At 60.0% G+C, this 15,915-nt stretch overlaps 1 protein-coding gene across 3 annotated transcripts; it reads left to right on the top strand.

Annotated features, from left to right (window-relative positions):
• The first annotated feature begins 2,081 nt into the window (after positions 1 to 2,081).
• Ttyh1 (tweety family member 1) lies at positions 2,082 to 15,774 on the top strand. Of its 3 annotated transcripts, XM_046430819.2 has the most exons (14): positions 2,089 to 2,242; positions 5,019 to 5,197; positions 7,025 to 7,136; positions 7,803 to 8,023; positions 9,913 to 10,008; positions 11,192 to 11,264; positions 11,579 to 11,654; positions 11,984 to 12,039; positions 12,240 to 12,332; positions 12,596 to 12,688; positions 14,725 to 14,867; positions 15,001 to 15,046; positions 15,201 to 15,281; positions 15,407 to 15,774. In XM_046430819.2, the coding sequence occupies exons 1-13, from the start codon at positions 2,117 to 2,119 to the stop codon at positions 15,237 to 15,239; spliced, it is 1,353 nt and encodes a 450-aa protein (XP_046286775.1). In that variant the 5' UTR covers positions 2,089 to 2,116; the 3' UTR covers positions 15,240 to 15,281; positions 15,407 to 15,774. The 3 variants fall into 3 exon arrangements, with proteins under 3 accessions (XP_058430684.1, XP_046286774.1, XP_046286775.1); XM_046430818.2 differs by lacking the exon at positions 15,001 to 15,046 and having other exon boundaries at positions 2,088 to 2,242; XM_058574701.1 differs by lacking the exons at positions 14,725 to 14,867; positions 15,001 to 15,046; positions 15,201 to 15,281; positions 15,407 to 15,774 and adding an exon at positions 13,575 to 14,004 and having other exon boundaries at positions 2,082 to 2,242.
• The last annotated feature ends 141 nt before the right edge of the window (positions 15,775 to 15,915 follow it).

Here is a 15,915-nt window from a genome sequence, read left to right as displayed (position 1 = left end):
ATCATCACCACCATTATCATCATCATGACCATCACCACCACCACCATCACCACATCACCATCATCACCACCACCACCATCACCACCATCACCACTACCACCATCATCACCATCACCACCACCACCATTACCACCACCATTATCATCATCATGACCATCACCACCACTACCATCACCACCATCACCATAATCACCATCATCACCATCACTATCGATATCATCAGCATCACCATCATCATCACCATTACCACCATCATCACCATCACTATCACCACCATCATCACCACCATCACCATCACCACCATCACCACCATCACCATCAGTATGCTCTTTATTGCTGTGATCAAAATATCTGACAAACAACTTAAAGGAAGACAAACTTGCTTTGGCTCATGGTCTCAAAGGTTCTAGTCCATGGTCAGTCCACTCCATTGCTCTGGGCCTCAGGTAAGGCAGAACATCATGGTGGAAGGGTAAATCAGAGGAAAACTGCTCAAGCCATAGCAGCCAGGGAGGAGAGAGAGAGCAAGGAATCAGGCCAGGGACAAGAAGCACCCTTTCAATGTGAACTCCCAGTGACCTGCTTCTGCCCACGGTGCCCCACCGCCTACAGTCTCCACCTCCTCCCAGTAGTCCATTCTGCTGCCAGTGGTTAACCCACTGATGAAGTGAGAGCCCCCATGATTCAGTTGTTTCCCAAAACCCCACCTCTGAGCACTGCTGCCCTGAGGACCAGTCCCTCCACACATGAGCCTCTGGGGACAGTCACTGTCATCACCATCTCTTATCACCATCACCTTCCCATTACCATTATTTTCTCCCTAGCCCTGTCTTACCAAGCTGAGGCAAAATATAGGGTAGGTAGATCACCAACCTCCTCTCTTCCTCCTGCCCATCTCAGCCACCTCAAGTAAAGACAGATGTGGGGATCTCAAATAAGTCTCCTTCATCATGAAAACCCTTCACACAGCATGTGTTAAGTGTGCCCTCATCTGTAAGGGACACAGGTGTTTGGGTAAAGCCCCCTCCCACTTTTCCTAACCTGCATAAGGACACATATTCTACACACAAACCTCCCTGTGTGTATGGAACACTCCAGGATATATTTAAAACCTGCACATGGTGCAAGGACTCCTGCTGTATGCATAAGGATCCTGTCCACCTGTCTAGGCACCCTGCTTGTCTCTATAGGGACCTCTATAGGGACCTGCTCCACAGCAAGGGAGGACCCTGGGTAAGACTCTGGGAATCTTTGCTTTAGCTTCAACAGTGACACTTGGTTAATGATGCCAGGGTGCCAAGGTCCTCCCCAGGATCTCTATTTCCCCAATATCCACGCAGCACTAGTGGATTCCTGGGAGGCTCCATGTCCGTAGTGGCTGCACAACAGCTGAGAATACCAAGGGAACAGCTAGGGTGGAGTCCTGCAGCCAGGGAGGGAATCCTCAGTTGGTCTAAAGGAATCCTTAAATTCATGGGCCGCATTCTTATAAGGACAGGAAAGGTGTCTGCAGAGACAGGTGGGGTCTTTAGGCAGGTGGGCAGGGTCCTCAAGTGGATGCCGAGTCCTTGTCCCTGTGCAGGTTTCCAGTACCTTCTGGAGTGGTCCATACCCAGGGAGGTTTGCGTGCAGAAGCTGTGTCCTTGTGCAGGTTTTACCCAACACAGGCGACCTTTACCGAGAAGTGGGGGTCTTCATGACAAAAGCTGGACATGACCTGTACAACGCTGCGCACACACTAGTGGCCTTTACAGGGACGCGGTCCTTCATAAAGATAAAGGGATCGCTGTCCTTTAGGGTGATATCAGTACCAGGGCCCCTCCACGAGCGAGGACGGCGAAGAGCTCGAGTCTGGCACAGTCCAGCTCTCCCGAGGCCCAGACTTGAGCAGCGCCGCACCTGCTCGCGGCGGCAGGTGGGCGCCGGGGAGGGCGGAGCGCGACGGCCTTCCGCGCCGCAGTGCGCCCCGCGGCCGCCAGGGGCAGCGCCGAGCCGCCCTCCCCCAATCTCCGCCCCCCGCCCTCCCGCTCGGCTCCCCGGGGCCGCAGACCCCGCTCCGCCCGCGCCCCGCTCGGCTCCGCGGCTCCCGCCGTCGCCCGCTGCCCCTCCCGGGGCCATGGGGGCGCCCCCGGGCTACCGGCCCTCCGCCTGGGTGCATCTCCTCCACCAGCTGCCCCGCGCCGACTTCCAGCTCCGCCCGGTGCCCAGCGGCTTCGCGCCCCGGGAGCAGGAATACCAGCAGGTGGGACCCGGCGCGGCCCGGCGGCCCGAGCTCCTGGGTCCCCAGGGAGCAGAGGAGGAGGCTGGGTCAAGGTCCTGCGTCTCCGGGGCTGGGGCGGTCCGGACTTGGGGTACCTGAGGGAGGAGGAGCGAGGGCGCCCATACCTGGAGGCTCCCGGCGCGGGTGCTGGGATCAGCCCCCTGGGAGGGAGGGCCGGGGACCCGGGCCTGGACCCCAAGTCCCGAAAGGGAGCGGGATGGGGCCGCCTGGATTCCTGGTTCCGGAGACCTGCCTGGGCAGCCGGCCTCCAGGGTCAGCGGAGGGGAGGTCCACTCTTTGGGTCCTAAAAGAGGACCCCGCCCCCATAGGATCACAGCAGGTGACTGTGTCCCAGATAAGGGGGGACCCGAGAGAGCGGACCCGATACCGGTAGAGAGGAGGAAGGTCGCGGGGCGGGGTGGGGGGGTGCCTGTTCTGGGGTGGGACTGAGACCCTTAGACAGGGAAGGGGGCTTTCAGGGCCGGGGCAGGGAAATGAGGCGGTGTCGGGAGAGGACGTTTCCAGTCTGCCCAGGACAGGAGGGGCGGGCGGGGGACGCGGACAAGGTGCGGGCAGGGACGAGGTTGGGTTTGGGGAACCCAGGGGCTGATAGACTTGGTCCTGGAGGGTGGGGCTGGTGTGGGAACCTCACTGAGGCCAGGTCCCTCCGGAAGGGAAAAAGAACTATCCCCTGACCCAGTTTGCTTCAAGTGCTTGACTTTGAGATTAATGAGGAGAAAGGCTGGCTGAGCTGGGGACCGGGTGGGGGGCTGGGGGTCCTGGTGCCCCAGCATGGGTCCCAGGCCCTGCCTGTAGGGTCCGGACCACTCCCTCTGCCCTGGTTGCTTCTGGGAAGTGGGTCTGGGGTTGGGAGAGCTTAGGAGGAGTGGGGTTTCCGGAACCTCAGAGAGAGGACGGGAGCTGTGTGTAGCTATTTGGGTCACGGCTGGCACAGCCCTGAGCGGCTCCTCCTTGCCTACTCCACGCCGCCCCCTCTCCCCACCGAAAGGGACCGCCATCCCCTCGCCCACAGCTACATTACACAATCACAACCTCCAGCCCCTCCACCCACACCTGGACCTCCCCATCCACACCGACCCGGGGCTCTGGGGCCTCAGGCACCTCCCTGAGGGCTCAGAGGGGTTCTCTTCACCCCATCCTGAGTCAGGTCACTGCTGGGACATGCTGGCACAACCCCCCAGGACATTCTCCTCCCTAGAGAAGACCACCTGGGGCACAGGTGGGCATACCATCAGGGACTCAGAGACACACATCATATACACACACCCCCAGATGTAGACACACACACTCATGTGCACATTAACACATATACACATGTACACATGTACAGACACATGCACATATACACACTCATGTACACACTAAACACACATGGATATATGCACACTCATGCACACAAACAGTAGCTCAACATGTGCACTTGAATCACACTTACATCCATACACATCCATACTCACACATACCCTCCTGTGTATATACACAAACACATTCACATATGCACACACCTACAGGCACACATGTACTAATTCACACTCAACACACTCACATGCACACTTGCTTACGAACTGACACCCTCACATACATCCTCATACACACACACACAAATGTTGACTGTGCCACTCATTCACATACACACATTCACATACACACATACACACACACACACACACACACACAGATGACATTGAGCCTCCAGACTCAGTGTGAATGCCCACAGGTATCTTCTCACCTGCAGGCCAGGGCACCTCAGTGTGCACACACTTCACACACAGGCATGCTCCAGGATCTGTCTTGTGGCAGTCAACTCAAAAACAAGCAGCCAGACTCAGCCAGCAACACACACTGCACATGCTGCTCTCCCTCACAGACACACACACCTCCAGTTTAGGGGACAGCCTCAAGAGCAGGGGTTGCTCCTGATCCTGGTGCTGTCCCATGTGCTGTGAGGCTCAAGGCACACCCCGCCCCACCCTGCACCTCCAGGCAGGTGGGATGGCACAGGTTGCTGGAAGCCCTGCGCACTGTGCCAACAGCCCTGCTATTCTGCAAGGTGGCTCCCGCTGTGTCCACCGTCTCTGCCCGCCTCTGGGTCTTGCTGCATCTCTGCCCCATCTCTCTGCTGTTCTCTGTGGTTCTGCCTCCCTCCCTGCCCCCCCCCCCCCCCCCCCCGCATTCTCTGTCCTGCCTCAGACTGGACCCTTGGTCTCGTCTTCTTCGGCCTCATCTCTGCATCTCCCATCTTGTCTGGCTGTGTCTGCCCCCATCTCTGCTCTGCCTTCCTCTCCCAATCTGCACCTCTGAGTCTTGTGTGCACTCATGCTGTCACAGAGCACCCCATCCTGCAGTCCCTGGGTGACAGACTCGTGCTGCGGTGGGTGTGTGAGCTCGGCAGCAGGGGAGAGAGCAGAGAGAGGAGGGAGGGAGGCGACTGCCCTGGCACAGGACTAGGCACCCACCCGCCCTGCTCCCACCGTTCCAGGGCAACCTCAGCAGGTCCTCAGGACACAGAGGCTCAGAGAGGGGAGGGCCCTTCTGAAGGTCACGCAGCCATGGAGGACAAAGCAGAGCTGGGCGTCCAGCTGAAAGCAACCCAGTCCTAGGTCTCGGAGCCCCAGCTGCCAGCCTGGGGGGTGGCTGGGGACCCCATCTTTCACTTCAAACCTAAATGCCTGACAGGGAGGGGCTCCAAGTCCAGGACACGCCGGTGCCCTCCAAGGCTTCGTGTACCCCTTCCCAGGCCCTGTTGCTGGTGGCGGCCTTGGCAGGCCTGGGCTTGGGCCTGAGCCTCGTCTTCATTGCTGTCTACCTCATCCGCTTCTGCTGTTGCCGCCCCCCAGAGCCCCCAGGGGCCAAGAGTACCCCACCAGGCGGAGGCTGTGTCACCTGGAGCTGCGTGGCTGCCCTCCTCGTCGGCTGGTAACGGGGACCCAGGGCAGGTGGGAGAGGGGGCAGGGCTTCCCCATGATGGCAGGTCTTCATCAGAGCACAGGGCAGGAGACAGGTGAGACCCTGCCCCCTCACCCTCCGCAGGGAGAACTTCCCTATGCAACGGATGGAGGAGTGGAGCTTAGAAGGGGAATGACTTTCCCCAGGCAGCCAGCCTGGCAGGAAGTGTAGGTTAAGGGCTTGGGGCTGGTCAGGTGCCTGGTTTCAGTGGCCCTCCCATCAGGGAGCTGAGTGAAGTGATATGATCTCCCTGTGGCTCAGTTTCTGCATCTGTGAAATGGGTTTTACAGTACCACCCACCTTCTGGGGATGGTAAGAGATGGGAGAGTGCACAGGCCGCCCACTGCTGTCCTCAGTAAGTGCTAACTGGCACTAGCGATGCCATTCCTGACTCATTAGCATCCGACAGCTGCTGTGGCCTATCTCCTGTGATGGAAGCAGCCCAGAGCCCTGGCCTGCCCGCAGGGACACAGGCCACGTGATCCCAGCCAGCTCTAATTCCCTCTCAAGGTGGCTGCTGGATCTGGGGTTGTCATGTCCAGTTTGGAAAGAGGAAGGGTCTAGCAGGGAGAGAAGGCCATATTTCAATGCCACATGTAGGGGCAGGGCGGAGATGACCTCCCAACCTCCAGGAGGGACCCAGGGGCTTCTTCTGAGAACAAGTCCTTTACCAAGAGCCAGCCAGCCCCCTCCCTGGCAGGGTGGAACCCACTAGGCAGGGACAGCGTCCTGCACCCCAGAGGTAGCCAGCGGAGGAGGCTGCTAGGGCGGCTCCCACAGCTCACGAGGGCGTGGCTGAGAGCTGGTCCCCCAGCCCTGGCTCTGCTGGCTTACTTCAGGGAGAAGAGGGTGTCTGATTGGGGGTGTGGGGAGGCTGGGTGTCCTATATCCAAGACAGCTCCTCAGCAGGCTCTCCAGATGGGGGTGGATGGGGGAGGCAGACAAAGGCCCAGTGGGGGAGAGACACGGCCTCAGCCCCCAGGCCTGGGAACAAGAAGGGCTTTGTAGGGCTCTGAACAATGGGGCAGGGGCACTGGGCGCCCATCCCAGGGACGGGTGGGAACTGGGAGGGCCCAGGCTCTCGCCCCTCCACTGTGGGACACTGACTGGGGGCAGGGAATGGGTCTCCAGACTCAGACTCCACAATGGAGCTCCGTGTGTTGGCCTGGGGGCACCGGGCAGGGACACCCCAGCTCCTGGCCCGTCCTCCAGCCCCTCCTCCCACATTCCTCTCCTCCCCTGCCAGCAGGCCAGATGCTAGGGTTATTGGGTGGGGTAGGGGAAGGCCAGAGCTCCTCCGTGTCCCTGGGAGAGGATGGTGCTGGGGGAATCCTGCAATCCCAGGAACACCCAGGGGGCAGGGGCAGAGGATGTCTGGGCTCTATGGACTCCAGGACGAGCTGAGAAAGCTGGACTCTTGAGGAGGATGGAGATGGGCGTGGGGCAGGTGGTCATTGGGAGGAGAAGATCTCCCACAGTGCTGGGTGTGCCCAGGGTTCTGCTCTGGGGAGGTGTGAGTTAAATCTGGGGGCTCCCTCCCCTCCACCACTCCACCCACCATTAGCATCACAATGACGTCCCTCCAGCTGGGGGAGTGAGGTCTTCTCGTTACCTTGGCAACCGGTGGGGGCCCAGCCGGAGACATTCTTTCCCACGGCTGGCTGGACCAATGGGGTGGGCGAGGAGACGGGATAGGTGGATGAAGAGGTGGGGCAGAGGGGGTACATGTGGGGAGACAGTGGCCCCGAGTGGGGTCCCAGACCGGTTGAGATTTCCTCTCCCTCCTCCCCCTCTCAGTGCTGGCATTGGCATTGGTTTCTATGGCAACAGCGAGACCAGTGATGGGGTGTCCCAGCTCAGCTCGGCACTGCTGCACGCCAACCACACGCTCAGCACCATTGACCACCTGGTGAGGGGGCCAGTGACTGGCCAGATCCCTGACTCACACCCAGACTGGTCCCCCACACAGGAACATGGGACCCTGCACTCAGGGTCAGAGGGACCCAAACACAGACCCCTACCTGAGACTTGGGACTCGGGCTCAGACGGTACCGCAGACAGGGGGCCTCAGGCCATCACTCAGCCCTCCCTGCTGCAAACCTTGTGCCAGATCCAGAGCTGGCCAGGACTAGACCCCAGATTCCCCAGATTCACGTCCTGTTCCAGGCCCAGATCCATCTTGCAGCCCACACCAGAGGCCAAACCCTGGAGTCAGATCCAAGGACCCCAGACCTGATCCTTGGCCCAAACGCAAGCCCAGGGACCCAGCCCTGCAGCCCCACCTCCAAACTTAAAGACAAGGGCACTTAGACTAGAGATCCCAGACTCAGGAAGGCAAATGAGCACCTCAGATCTAAGACCCCCAACTTCAGTCCAGTCCTGGAATTTACTCCAGCTCCAGTGACTGACCACCCAGAGCTCCCCTAAGCCACAGAAGCCCTCCCAGACCTCTGTGCTCAGTCCTCAGGTGCCCCAGACCCCTGCCACTGCTTTCTCCTGCCCACCCCCCAGAGCCCCACCCCTTGATCCAGCCCTGGAGGACTTCCTCCCCAGACCCGAGCCCCTCCTTCCCCAGGTGGTAGAGACAGTGGAGAAGCTGGACGAGGCGGTGAGGACAGAGCTGACCACCCTAGAGGAGGTGCTGGCACAGCGCACAGAGCTGGTGGCGGCCACCCGGGGAGCTCGGCGGCAGGCGGAGGCTGTGGCCCAGCAATTGCAGGGGCTGGCCTTCTGGCAGGGAGTGCCCTTGAGCCCCCTGCAGGTGGCTGAAGATGTGTCCTTTGTGGAGGAGTACAGGTAAGAGGCAGGACCCCCTGTGCAGCAGGAGTTCTCAAGCTGGGACCCCAGGGAACCCCAGGCAGTTTCTGGAGTCATTTTGGGTTGTCACAACTGAGGGAAGGGGTGCTCCGGCCACCCAGTGGGTGGAGGCCAGGGAGCTGTTCACCATCCTACCAGGCACAGGCTCCCCAGAAACATCCAGCCCCAAATGTCAATTTGACAAGGCTGAGGAGCCTCAGTGCGTGGAGGGGATTGGGTGACTGGGTCCCACCCTCGCACTCACTATTCCCCCATTGGCCACCACCCCCTCAACCACATCGTCATTTATTCACTCTCAATAAGTCACTCTCGCAACCTGGTTAGGAGCCCACTCCCTCGATCTCCGTATGGCTCGGAGTTCAGCCAGCACGTTTCTTCAGCACCGTGATGAGGGAGGCGGCCCACCTCTGCCATCCTGAGGGCCACTGGTCCCCAGGGCCACTCGCTTGCCCCTGTGCAGGGAACCTCCTGCGGTGCCCCCTCACCGGACTGAGTTAGTGTCTGCTGGGTGCTGGGGACGGTCACTGGCACACAGAGAGCACTGGCAGCGGGTCAGTACAGTGCCAACACCCCTGGAGCTGGACAGACAGGAAGTCAGAGGAAGGCCTGCCCTGTCCTCGTCTAGACCAGTAAGAAACAATCGCACAGGCCAAGCACTGTAAGGTGCTGGCTGGGGAGGGCTCTGAGAAAAGTAGATGGGAAAGAGGTTGGGGTGGGGACAGGCTGGTGGTCAGCACCAGAGGGCCCGGGAAGGCCACGTGGAGTAGGTGATGCTGAGGAGGCAGGGACCACTTCCCAGCAGCAAGGAGGATGAGTTCTATTGCTTTGTTCACTAGGATTATTTCCTTCATTCGGGGGGAAGGGGCTGAGGTGGGAATGAGGCCCTGGGCTCTGGGTCCTGGGTGCAGACACGTGGGGGCTGAACAGGGTGAGCAGGGAATGCTGAGCAGCAGAGGGCAGGAGGCAGGCTGGCGTGGGCTGCAGACCAGGTTAGCATCTCACCAGGCTCAGGGCCCGTGAGCTGGGCCTGGGCTGTTGGAGAGGGTAGCTATGAGGACGTGGCTGGGATTGTTTCCAGGGAACATCTTGGGTTGGACCCTTGTGGAAGTAGCAAAGTGCCCAGCATTCGAGAGTCCCTCGACAACAAGTCAGGGCCCTGGATGGAGAGTCAGGGGCAAGGGCTGGGAGGGCAGCCTGCGGCTCTGTGGGACACGAGGAGGAAACCACTTAATCATCTGGTGCTTCCTGTGTGTGGCCCATCTGTGGCCTCCCAGGCCCCACCCAGGCAAGTCCGGTGAATTACTAATGTTTAGCCATCCTTGAACACACTGAAAGCTCCCTCCTTGGCACCCAGGCTACTATTCAGGTGGGTCCACGAGCATGTCCCTCTCTTAGACCAACAACCTTTGCAAGCCATGCCGTTGTCTCCCAGCACGGCAGGGAAACTGAGGCCAGGAGGTGAAGTCCCAGGAGTTACACAGCCGGTTAGGAGGCGGGCCAGGGTTGAGGCCCAGGTAGCCCCCCATCTATGCACCACACCCCCAAGTTCTGTGGTGAGATCCTTGGTGCTGGTTCCGGTTCTGCAGGGCTGGGTTTGCAGGCTCAGAGAAGCCAAATCAAGTCCATAGTCACAGACCTTGAGTGTGGGCCAGTCAGGGTTGGGTGCCAGGTGTTCACACCCTGGGACCCACCCGTGCTCCAGTGTCCTGTCTACCCAAGCACCCCCTTCACAGATGAGCTGGTGGTGGCTCATGGGCACTGGGAGCAGGGAGGGCACTTGGGCCTCCTCCCAGGCGGGGCTGGGCTGGGGTGCTGCGGGGATGCGGCGGGCCTCCCTGGGTCCACCGCCTCTGCCCTTCGGCCCCCAGGTGGCTGGCCTATGTCCTCCTGCTGCTCCTGGAGCTTCTGGTCTGCCTCTTCACCCTCGTGGGCCTGGCGAAGCAGAGCAAGTGGCTGGTGGTCGTGTGAGTTGGGCAGCCCCGGCTGCTGGCACTTCCCACAGTGGGCATGGGGGGTGCCCCGCATTTCCCTGGCCGTGGGAACTCAGTCTCATGGCTCTAATGTCAGGGACCAGGGTCCTTCCACAGCTAGACATGCAGACAGAGGTGACACCTAGAACAGCCTTGCAATGTGCCACACCATCGGGCACCTTGATCACACCAACAGTACAGATGAGGATGGCCATTGACTTCTATTGAGGGCCACACACTGAGTCCTCCATGGCCACAGTGGCCCCAGGAAGGAGGTACCAGTGGGCTCCAGGAACCTGAGGCAGAAGGCTGCCAAGGGGAGCCGCAGCACCCTGCTCTTAGTTAACACCTAGCTCTTCTTGGCACTTCATGGAACCCTCACCCTCGTCACTGAGGCAGGCTGCGCTCCTTGTTTAACCAGGGAGAGTGAAGCTCAGAGAGGCTGGGCAGCTTGCTCAGAGCCACACAGCCAGGGTGTGCTACCGGGGCCTTCAAACCCAGTCCGCCTATCATTAGAAGGGCTCTTCATCCTCCCTGCCCCAGCAGGAGTGGGAGAGAGGCTGGGGCTGCAGCTGCCTTCTGCATACCACCATGGCGGAGAGTCCTGCTACCCACTCAGGCCCCCACTGAGCTTGGAGATGGGTGAGACACGGTGAGGCAAGGCAGGCCTTCAGTTCCACACACTGTAGTGCTCTTCTTGCTGCTGACCCTCCACTGACCGGCCTGAGCCCACTCAGGGAGCAGCCAGGTTCACATTTCAATCCAGGAACAATCTCCACTCCTCTGTAGAGACAGGGCTGAAGGGCAGCTGACGGGGCTGTGGGTGACCTGGGCGCAGGCCTGGTCAGCAGGGATACTGGACCTTGCAAAATTCAAAGCCCAGGCAGTTGAGCTCAAAAGTGAGCAGTGGCTTCCAGGGTCCCAGGTAAAGTAGGCAGAACCTCTAGGAGGCAGGTTGCTGACCCGCCAGCCCAGACTGCTGTCCGTCTCTACCACACTGGCAGGTGCCAGCTGTTAAATCTGACGTCAGCAAACACTGTCCCCACCACCCCTGCTCCTCCACCCCAGGATCCAGAGCCTGGTGGGGGGAGGGGTGGGCAGCAGTGGGATCTGGTGTGGAGGGGAAGGGCAGGGTGGAGCGATTGTGAACCCTGAAACCAACGCCCTTCCCCACTAGGATGACTGCTATGAGCCTCGTGGTGCTTGTCCTAAGCTGGGGCTCCATGGGCCTCGAGGCAGCCACGGCGGTGGTGAGTTCTGAGGGCTCTACGTTCAGTGGGGTAGGACCCCGAGTCCTGGGGCAGGGGAAGCTTAATGCATTCGGCCCTGAGAGAAAGGGCGTGGAAGACACCATCACAGTTCTGAGATTTGGGGGTGGTTTCCAGGGTCCTGAGAGAATAGAATGAAAGGGTTAGGATTTGGACCCCGTGTCTGAGGGAAATGGGCTGGGCCTGGACCCCTGTGTCCGAGGGAGGAGGGCTGGGGGCTGGGGGCTGGGGGCTAAGCTCTGTGGACTGTGAAAGTGGCTGTTTCTGGCCTGAGTGCCCCCTGCTCTCTCGCTCAGGGCCTCAGTGACTTCTGCTCCAATCCAGACACCTATGTTCTGAACCTGACCCAGGAGGAGACTGGGCTCAGCTCAGGTGATTCCTATGGTCCCTGCTTTACTAGGCCTCCCTTTGCCCAGGCCTGCCTGGGATGGGTGATGGCCGTCAGCCTGTCCTAGGGAAGCTCAGCATCTGTCCAGGATGCTGTGAAGGCTGGATAAAGATGTTAGGATCAGGAGGAGAAGGGAGATCAGGAGGGGACAGGGGGTCAGGGGCATGGACCTGGGCTCAGGTAAGGACCTGGCTGCTGCAGTCCAGTCAGCTTAGTCTTCTGAGGGTCCCTGAGGTGGGGGTGGACCTTCGGCTTCCCCAAGGAGGGTTCTGGGGCCAGGCTCACCGCCTGCTCCCCTTGCCCCTCCCTTTAGACATCCTGAACTATTACTTCCTGTGCAACCAGGCCATCACCAACCCCTTCCAACAGGTGAGGGCTGAGGACAAGGGAAATGGGCATGGAGGAACCCTGAATGTGGACCCCCAAGGGAGGAGGGCAGGGCTGGGGACTGGATTCCTGAGTTTAAGGGGTGGAGCAGGGTGCTGGGGCCCAGGGTCCTGTGTCCCAAGAGTAGAGAGAGGGACAGGGGTATCACCCACAGGGTCCTCCTTCCTCCTGTCTTCCTGCAGAGGCTGACTCTGTCCCAGAGAGCTCTGGCCAATATCCACTCCCAGCTGCAGGGCCTGGAGCGAGAAGCAGTTCCCCAGTTCCCATCTGCACAGGTCTGCAGACCAAAGAGAAGGAGGGCAGGGTGGGAGGGGCCTGAGCAGCAGAAAGGACAGGTTGGATACATGGGGGGACCCAGAATGCAGAGCTGGGTAGGTCTCTTTGGGGATTGAAAGCATGAGTTGTGGGAGGAGCCTATGTGAAGGGTGTGGCCTGAACCGGCCTCTAGGGGCGGGTTCATGTGCTATGGGCGGAGCCTGTGGAGCTGGGCAGACGTCCTGATGAGTAGGTGGAATAACTACCTCCATTACCATGGTAGAAGCCTCTGCTGTCCTTGGAGGAGACCCTGAATGTGACAGAGGGAAACTTCCACCAGCTGGTGGCACTGCTACACTGCCGTGGCCTGCACAAGGTGACTCCGCCCCTCCCAGGCCCTCCTCCCCAGGGGAGGTCTCTCAGCCCTCATTCCTCTCCTTGCACACTTCCCACTGCCCCTGAGTGCAGCTCTCTACCCTTCTGCTGCTGGGATGTCCTCATCCATCCACCACAGTTTCCACTGCAGTAGACCTAGCCCCCACCCCAGAAGACACATCCTCCTTGGCCACCTTCTCCCACTCCTGACCTTCCCCTGAGCGGGGACGCCAAGCTCAGGGAACAGGCAAGGCCTTCCCAGGAGTGTGCCATGCAATTCTGGGAGATGCTTACATGAAACCAGGACGTGCTAGGCACCTGACACCTTCGCACCAAAAAACAGGCCCAGGGTGCTGAGTCCATGTGCAACATTGCTAAATAGCTGAGCTGAGACAGGCTGCAGGGTGGCCACTGAGCCCCTGCACTGCTCTCAGGGAGGTGGGAACAGGGCTGCAACATGCTTGCTCCTTTGTGAAGGGAGGGAGGAGGATGGTCAGAGCCACTGCCCTCCACTGATGTGCTATGTGACCCTGGGGCCCTGGTTCCTCACACACTAAAATCAGGGACAAGGGACATCAGGGATGAGGAGGAAGGAGGGTGGCTCTGGAGCCCATGTTTGCCCCTTCCAGGCTGTATGACTCTGGGCAAGTGGCTTGTCCCCTGTGGGTTTCCACTGTTTTCTATACTGCCAAAGGCAGCAGCATAATGAGTGTGGGCCCTGCTGGGCAGGGCTGTTTAATGTAAAGGGGAAAGGATGTCCTCGCACCTGACAGGTCCAGGCAGTGCTGCCCATGACCCTGACGGGCACGCCCACTGCAGGTGTACAAGGCAGGAGCTCAGGCACATGCTCTTGCTGACTGTCCTCACCTCTGCCTCCCTCTCCCAAGTCCTGCCACCCTGCTTCTGAACCCATCTGGACTCCAGCCACCATTCCATTCAGCTGCCACTGCCACCAGGTTCTGGTCTCCTCACCTCCTGCCCAGTGACCACGGGCACCTCCTTCCTGTCCCCTCTTGCCCACTCCATCTGTCCAACAGCAGCCAACAGCTGGCGATCCTTTCAACACACAATCCGATCAAGGCCTTCCTCCGCTTAAAGCCTCCCGTGATCCCCTCTGCACAAGGATTAAAAGCTGGGCTCCTTGCCCTGGCCTATGAGGGCCTTCGTGGCAGCCTTGGCCACAACTCTCTGGCCTCTGCCCACATCAGCCCAGCTGCCCATCATCTGCCTGGTTCACTCCTGGCCCCTCTGCAGGCCTGACCGCTCCCTTGTGGCCTCCACCCAGGACTGCTTAAACAGCTCACCACCGTCTAAGTGACCTTCTTTGTCCTGTTTCCTGGGGGTCCCCAATACTCGGAGGAGGGCTAGCCCAGAGCACTCAGTCTGCCCCTGCGGAGGAACCTGGGCTGTGCTGCTGGACGTTCAGGGCACGGTAGCTAGTGGGCGCTGTCACACCAGGTGTGATTCAGAGTGTCACTCCAGGTGTTCCCCAGGTGTTCTTCTAAGGTAGTGACTGCAGACCCAGGGGACATTTGACAATGTGAGGAGACGAGTCTGCCTGTACAATTGCAGGAAGGGAGTAGAAGTTGGGGACACTACTCAACATCCCACAGTGCACAGGACAGCCCCACGTTAGAGAACTATCTGGCCCAAAATGCCAACAGTGCCCAGGTTGAGCAATCCTAGGCACAGCTGATGTCCTGAGCTCTGGGTGGCAGGGAGGTAGCCACGCAGGGCCTGCCTGCTAAGGCAGGAGGGAAGGGCAGCTCTTGGGGTGCCAGTGGATATACTGGGCTGACTGGGTGCAGGGGTTCTGTGGGGAAATGGGATGGGGTGCAGGGCTCGTGCTTGGCCAAGGCTCAGGCTGGGAAGAGGCCTGTGAGCATGAAAGACCATCCTCTGCAGCCCTCTAACAGGGGAGGAAACAGTCACAGATCCTGGGTGATGTGCGCAGAGTACATGGCCAGGCAGACTGACCAGAAATGCAGGGTGCATGCGTGCCCAGTGTGCTCACGCTCACCTGGGCTCTCGTCCCAGGACTACGGTGTGGCGCTGCGCGGCCTGTGTGAAGACGCACTGGAGGGCCTGCTCTTCCTGCTGCTCTTCTCCCTCCTGTCTGCTGGGGCCCTGGCCACCACTCTCTGCAGCCTACCCCGAGCCTGGGCCCTCTTCCCACCCAGGTCAGCAGGGGAGAGAGGGCAGGGTCCTGGGGGAGGGGACAGGAGGCAGCACCCAGGGCCACTGCTGGGGAGGGTGTGGCCTCCTGATGGGTCCCCATCCTGCTTCTCTGCCACTCCCCACCTCATACCCCAGTGACGACTATGAGGACACTGATGACGACGACCCTTTTAACCCTCAGGTACAGACTCTAGCCTGAGGGAGGAGGCTGGGTCTGGTCTGCAAGGTCTGAGGGAGGAGGACTGGGACCTGGGCTCCTGGGTCTGAGGGAGGCGACCCTGGGGACCCACAGTACAAGCCAGGTTCCCACCTCCTGTCCTTTCCCCACCCGGCAGGAATCCAAGCGCTTTGTGCAGTGGCAGTCCTCTATCTGAACCCCTCCTCCCCGCTGGCCTGGAGCCTGCCTCCCCTCGACGGTGAGCTTCCCAATGCCAGGGGATCTGCAGCCTGGCCTTGGTGCTCCCCAAGGTGTCCACATGCTGGGTGGGCGTGCACCAGAGTGGCCTGTGGCCCTCAGCGCCTGGTCTCTGCCTCTCTGCAGCTCCTTCCCTGGCCGCAGGAGGAGACCCCATTAACCTGCCTGACTGGGCTCTGACCACTAACACTGATGGCCACGGACACCCTCCACAGGACTGTCTCCTGCTCTGGCCCCAGTGCCCCCATCTGTCCTCACCCCTGTGGTAGCTGAGGGGGCAGAGCAGGAGCCAGAGCTGGCAGGGGAGGAGGCAGGCAGACACCCAGGCCTCATCTCTGCTGCCAGTCCCATTCACAAAGGGACTGGAATGGGTGCAGGGACCACAGTCTTCCTGCCCCTCCCTACCCCAGGGAGCTCCAGGGCTCTGGTCTCAACTTGTGACACTAACTTGGAAAGGACTGATTTGAAATAAAAAGGAAGACTTTATTTTACAAGCAGCAGGGTCCTTATGTCTCCCGGTCCCAGATTCTGCTCGTCATTGGGCCGGGGAGGACCCTTCCCTGTGGCTGCCAGGTGGTGTTCCTGTCCAAGCTCAGCAGCGGTTCCACCTCTAAAAGCCATAACCATATCCTGAC

This window comes from Marmota monax, unplaced genomic scaffold (assembly GCF_021218885.2).
Source record: "Marmota monax isolate L192 unplaced genomic scaffold, Marmota_monax_Labrador192_F-V1.1 WCK01_AAM20220418_F8-fsc00215, whole genome shotgun sequence".
Lineage (NCBI taxonomy): Eukaryota > Metazoa > Chordata > Mammalia > Rodentia > Sciuridae > Marmota > Marmota monax.
Note: the sequence above shows the minus strand (reverse complement) of the source record. Positions and strands in the feature narration are given on the sequence as shown.